The sequence below is a fragment of the Formica exsecta genome, unplaced genomic scaffold (assembly GCF_003651465.1).
Source record: "Formica exsecta isolate Colony F162 unplaced genomic scaffold, ASM365146v1 scaffold522, whole genome shotgun sequence".
NCBI classification, from domain to species: domain Eukaryota; kingdom Metazoa; phylum Arthropoda; class Insecta; order Hymenoptera; family Formicidae; genus Formica; species Formica exsecta.
Window position 1 is genome coordinate 7,089 of NW_021852462.1, and position 6,580 is coordinate 13,668.

The following is a 6,580-nucleotide window of genomic DNA, read 5'->3' on the forward strand; positions in this document are numbered from 1 at the left end:
CGTAGATATATAAATATGTAAATCCGCATGTCCCTTCTTCTGAAACAAAAACGACTATTATCAGCGAACTAAATATACAGAGAGAAATAATAAATAAACGTATAAAGAAAATACTCACAATTATGTATATTAGTTGGCGGTGGCGGGAGCTCGGACGTTGACTGGAGTTCATTCTGAAGTTCCCGTTCATTATTTTCACCTTCTTTTATTATTCACATTTCGCGCAACGCCCTATGAACATCTCGCGCTTGCGTGTGCAAAACTTTGGTTCGAGCGGAAAGCTCGGCCAAAGCATGACGCGTGACTCTCACGCCTGTTGATATCCGTTTTCTAAAAAATATTAAAATATAAAAATGAATCAACCGCATCATCATCGTTAATAACGTGCAAATACTTACAACAATTTTTCAGCGTCTCTATCTATTTCAAAATCGATGCGAAATGAATTCGGGCTTTGGTGTATCACCCCACGAGCTTCGGTTCGCAAATCGGTTGCCATCATTGACACTGCCGCAGCCTTTCTCTCTATCTCGTCGGCTGCTACCGTGACATAATCGGCCATATCGATAATTTGATTAATTACATCCATCGCTCGTGTTTCAGCGATACTTTGTTCTGCGAAACGATCTCGCGCTCCTTTTATGAGCGATTAATACGCATTTCGCTCGCGTGGAAACTTTTTCGGGGCGACCCCGCGTTCCTTCTACAAACAGATGGCGATATGATTTTGTCGATCGCAGCATTTTCTCCGTTTCTCGGAGCGATCTCTGGCTCCTTCTATAAACAGATGGCGATATGATTTTGTCGATCGCAACATTTTCTCCGTTTCTCGGAGCGATCTCTGGCTCCTCTTGAAACCGGGGACTAACCATGAGGACCGGGCAAAGCAGGGGACCATCTACGCGAGCCGAGAACTCGTGGAACCCGAAAACATCGTCCAGGAGGATGGTAAGACACAAGGTGGCTAAGAGACACCGAACAAAGAGAGCGTGCAAATGCAGGCTTGAAAAGGGCACGACACAGTCGAGAAACTGCGTGGAAAAATTATCTTTCCACAGGAGCCCGAATATAGCGCTAATAATGCGGCGTAAACGAATAAACATTATGTACAGGATATATAGGCTTGGATTAGTATACTGGTTCGTTGTACATACGCTAGAGACGTTACATACAACGTATACATTTATTAACTTGCATGCGAGTATGAAATTATTATATAAGCAGAATGTAAATAAAGCGCGCATAGATTTTAAGAATCGGATTTTAAATATTAAGAGCGGTCCAATTTTGTAAGATACATTCAACAAACACGATTGTAAATAGAGAACCGTGATTTTAAAGCAATAGTGTAGCAACCGAAGGACTACACTTAAAAGTGCAGCTCATCTGCACTTTTGTAACATAAACTATAGTCTTAAGAAAGTATAGATATTTAGATTTTAAACACCCTGTACATTTAGATATACTAAATTTTAAGGAAATTGTGATCCGAGCATATTTTTGACAACTACACCCGATGTGTAGCACGGACTGTACCGCACAGCATGGGCGTGCGCGAAACCTCCCGGAAGGCGGACGTACCGTGGAAGGGAGAACTCCCGGTGGGAGAAACCTAGAGTGGGGAGGCTAGAGGCCTTTTCCCCGGAAAACCAAGCGTAATAATAAATACGTAGCGTAGGTTTTTATTTGTGTGTTAAAGGAGATAGTCGCGAAACAAAAATCTCTTGTGCGAGTAAGAGATTCGCGATAGTAGTAATAATAAAGGCCAGTTTTATTTTATTTTAAAGTACAGAGCGCGATAGATCTCCGAGATGTGGAGATTCGCGAGAGACTGTGAATTTTATACGAGAAGTTTTAAATACTTTAAATATTTTGTTTTAAATATATATGTTAAATATTTATATATTTAAACAAGTGTAACAGTTATTAAACTTACCTCGAATTTGTGAAAACCTTTTACTGTGTCCGTGTGTCGATCCAGCTTCATCCAGAGAGTAGTCCAATAATCCATGGGCGTTGATACGAGGCATCCAGCGGCGATCTGAAACAGAAAAGAGAAGGGATTAACAGCGAAGGAGGAATCTTGTCCAACTGTCTACCAGTGGGCGAATTGCGTCGTTCCAACGTATTCTTGAAACGTCGAAATAGTTTTCATCCAGTGGGTAGTCCAGACATCCATGGGCGTTGATCCGGTAAATCCAACGGCGACCTGAAACAGAAAAGAAGAAAGGGATTAGGAAAAATTCCCAAGCAGCCAAGCAGATAAGCAGTGGCGTTAATAGCAGCGCAATTCTGACGCTGAGCATCCTGTCCGACGGCCGACCTGACGGGACGTCGTCCGAGGGCGTTCCTTGTTTGTTGGATCGTCAAACAAACGGGCGCCCGTTAAATAAGCCAAGCAGATATCCAGTGGCTTTAACAGCAGCGCAATACTGACGCTGAGCATCCTGTTCAACGGCAGACCTGACGGGACGTCGTCCGAGGGCGTTCCTTGTTTGTTGGATCGTCAAACAAACGGGCGCCCGTTAAATAAGCCAAGCAGATATCCAGTGGCTTTAACAGCAGCGCAATACTGACGCTGAGCATCCTGTTCAACGGCAGACCTGACGGGACGTCGTCCGAGGGCATTCCTTGTTTGTTGGATGGTCAAAAAAACTGGCGACCGTTAAATAAGGTAGGAAAACCTGTATTCTGTGTGATATTCTCCATCTCGACTAGTTTGTCCGGTCACAACCTAACCTGACTTAACCTTGAAGCCGGGAACCAACCATGAGAGCCGCGGAACCCAGGAATCCGGAAACGTCACCCAGAAGGCGCAGAAGGATAAGAAAACATCGGAAAAAGGGCAAGACACAAACATGGGAGAGGGTAAATAAATTGATAACCCACGCAAGCCCGAACATTGCGCTAACCATGCGGCAAAAACGCATAAATATTATGTATAATATATATAGATTAAGATTATTATATTGGTTAATTTTTCACACAATAGATACGATACATACAACGTACACGTTGCTTCACTTGCATGAGATGTTAAATGTTATATATAAGCGTAAAAGACGATTTTGTAAATAAAAACGCGTTTAGAAATAAGCTAGGCGTAAGAAAGTGCTACACCTCCTGTACTTTTGTGTACCTGAAAAACTGTGATAGCTGTACTTTAAGTGCAGCACTTTGGCACTTTTAGCCGAACTTATGTTTTCGCGGCGTGATAACGCTAGTCAGTTAAGTAGATGTTATAAACAATTATTTTGATTTTATGTTAACCGCGAGGTATAGAAAAGCGGTATCATATATATTTTATGTATTATTTAATTAGATTAATATATTTTATAAGCGCTAATGTATAAGTACGGCGAAAAGCGGCGTACGCATGCGTCGAACCGCCCAGTGGCGCGTAAGAGTAGGAGACTCCGCGTAGTGGGAATCGCAAGAGTGGGAAGAACTTTAGAGTGGGAACGGGTATAAAAGAGCGTGCAGAGCGGCTCTCGAGGCTTTTTCCCCGAATATTAAGCGTGCGATAAAAAACGTCTTACGGGTATTTCATAGAACAAAGTCGTGATAAAAAATTTCTGTGTAGAAGAGACTCGCGACGATAATTAAAGGTGGCCTTTTCCCTGGAAAACAAAACGTGATAATAAAACGTTACTCGGGTATATCGAGAAGGAAAAAACGCTTTTACCCAGAAGTCGAGCGTACTGATTAAAACGTCTCGCGGGTTTATTTCAATCAGTTAATTGCGAAATAAAATCTCTGTGCTATAGAGATTCACGATAATAAAAAGGCGGTATTATTTTATCGTTAGATCGAAGCGCGATAGATCTCCGAGTTGTGGAGATGCGCAGAAAAAACCTCTGTGAAACGAAGAGTTATTTTATACGAAGAAGTTTAAACATTTGATTCACTTTTAAATATATTTATACACAGTTAAATATTTAAAAGCAGTGTTTGATTCACTTACCTCGACTCCGCGAAAAATCCTTCCTGTGTTCAGGATCCGATCCAGAGATATCCAGAGGGTAGTCCAGCAACCGATGGGCGTTGATCCGGCGAATACAGCGGCGACCTGAAGCAGAAAACAAAAGGATTAGGAACCAGAGAGGGAACTTTGTGCAAGTGTATAGCGTTGCACGAATAACGTCGTCCCGACGTATAACCATAGGCGTCGAACCAGTTGTATCCAGTGGGTAGTCCAGCATTCCTTGGGCGTTGATCCGGTGAATCCTGCGGCGACCTGTAACAGAAGAAAAAAGGGAAATTAACAAAACTTGACGGGAAGTCAAGCGAATACGCAACAGCGTGTATAGCAGCGCGATCCTGATGCTGAGCAACCCGTCCGACGGCAGACCAAACGAGGCGTCGTCCGAGGGCTTTCCTTGTTCGTTGGTGGTTAAACGAACTGGCGACCGTTAAATAAGGTAGGAAAACCTGTATTCTGTGTAGAATTCTCCATCTCGATTAGTTTGTCCGGTCACAACCTAACCTAACTTGACCTTATTTCCCCCTCTACCCCAGATTTGCGCGATAGAGACAAAAATAAGCGTTTCGTCGAACATTTCTTATTACGTCCAATTTTCTCGATCGATCGTTTCCCGCGTCCCTCTCGACCCGCGCGATCCACCGCGAAGAAGACGATGACTGTTCTCATCCTAGCGATAACGCTCGTCGCCGCGACGACCGCGACGCCTATCGACTCGGAGAAGAGAGAGGCGCTCCGCTTCTTGCGCGCGTACGTTTTTCTGAAGGACGATGGAGGATCGTTGTCGTCCGGCAACGCGACGTCTCTGCGTCACGTGCTGTCGCTGTATCAGGTATACTATCAATTATCAGGAAATGGTGCGTTAAACCCTGATACGCATCGTCTTATGCGCAAACCGCGATGCGGTCTCGCGGACATTCCCGGTCGCGCGTATAGCCCGATCGCGCGAAAATGGCCGAAAACGCGTCTCACGTGGAACTTTCAAGTGGCTAGCGAAGAACTCTTAAGAACGGCCGAAGCGACGTTCGCGTTAGATGCGGCGTTAATAATGAATCGTCGCTTGTACATAGCTAATCGCCGCAACGTATGGTCGGTCGAAATAACCGAGAGACGCTACCGTAGACCCATGAAGTTGACGGATTACGCGACGTATCTTCCGGCGAATCTCACGCGCCTGTCCGCCACGTATCGAAGACCATCGGGCGATCTCGCGCTATTCGTTAACGATTCGATCTATGTCGAGGAATTTCCCAGTTTTAAGCTAAAACTTGGTTGGCCGAGATCTCTCCACGATATCGGACTTCCCCGAGACGCTAAGATCAACGCCGCGATAAAGACGCATACGGGACGAACCTACGCGATCTACGACGACGACAAAGTAGCGGAGATCGACGAATGTCGCATGATAGCCGTTAGACACGCTCCGTTGAAAGATATATTTCCAGGAATACCGCCCGCGATAACATCGGCCTACCGACACATCGACGATAACCTATATTTTTTCGCAAAGCGTCAATTCTACGCGTTCAACGAATTCACGAATATCGTGACCTTGGCGGGTCCTTTCGACCTTCACGTACTCGGTATCGAGTGTCCTACGGACGGATTGTTGCGACAATTGCGCGATCTTCTGATTCGCGCTTATCATCTCGGCGACGTAACCGAGAGCGACGAGATCGACGAAGAGGACGACTGATAAAGCGACTTCCGCCATTGCTCTAATGTAATTGTAAAAATACAATAGAATATGATAAAAAGGAGCGAAAGACGCGCGCGGAAGGAGGACGCTGTTTCACCTATGTAATAAATAGGTATCCCGGTTAACAATAAGATGTTTGTTGTTCATTTATTACGGCTGAAATCTAATTATCATGCGCAGTTTTTAGCTACGACAGCTAGTTTTTTTTTCACGCTATAACCACGCTAGATCCTGACCTATCCATCGATCTATTTCTAGATCTACGCGGTACGCGCGACGAGTCTCGTATCGCGCCGAGGTTCGCCCGCGATATTTTATTATCTAATCGTTTTCAATTTTCCGTATTTACATGTTACGGTTCATCGCGACTCCCGGGTCCTCGGGTCGGAGATAAAGCGACGACCGCGACGCGTCGATCGGAAAAATCGATCGGTAGGCGCAACGATGACAAGCGCTTCTCGTATCGCGCCGAGGTTCGCCGCCCGCGATATTCTCTCATCTCGTCGTCTTCGATTTATCGTATTTACGTGTCACGGGTCATCGCGACTCCCAAGGTCGGAGATAAAGCGTTGACCGCGTCTCGCGTCTTTAACGCACCTGACGCGATAACGCGGTCTCTCGACCCGATTTCATCACCCCCTATCCCTCGCCCCTCTCACCACGCTCGAGCTCCGTGGCTTCCCCGACCCCCCTCAACCCCGCTTCCCCTCTCACCATACGTACTCCCCCTTTTCTTCCCCCCTGCCCGACATGCCCCCCTCAGATATCTCAGTTTCTCACTTTATCCAGTTTTTCACTCTCTCACTCTTACGGGAGTTTCCAAAGCAAGGTGGGTTAGAACCGGCCTTACTCATCTACTGCTCGGATGTATCATTAATTAATAGTAGTTTGGTTAGAAT

At 45.4% G+C, this 6,580-nt stretch overlaps 1 protein-coding gene across 1 annotated transcript; it reads left to right on the top strand.

Annotated features, from left to right (window-relative positions):
• The first annotated feature begins 4,637 nt into the window (after positions 1 to 4,637).
• On the top strand, positions 4,638 to 5,678 carry LOC115241853 (collagenase 3-like). Its single transcript, XM_029817784.1, has one exon. The coding sequence runs from the start codon at positions 4,638 to 4,640 to the stop codon at positions 5,676 to 5,678; it is 1,041 nt and encodes a 346-aa protein (XP_029673644.1).
• The last annotated feature ends 902 nt before the right edge of the window (positions 5,679 to 6,580 follow it).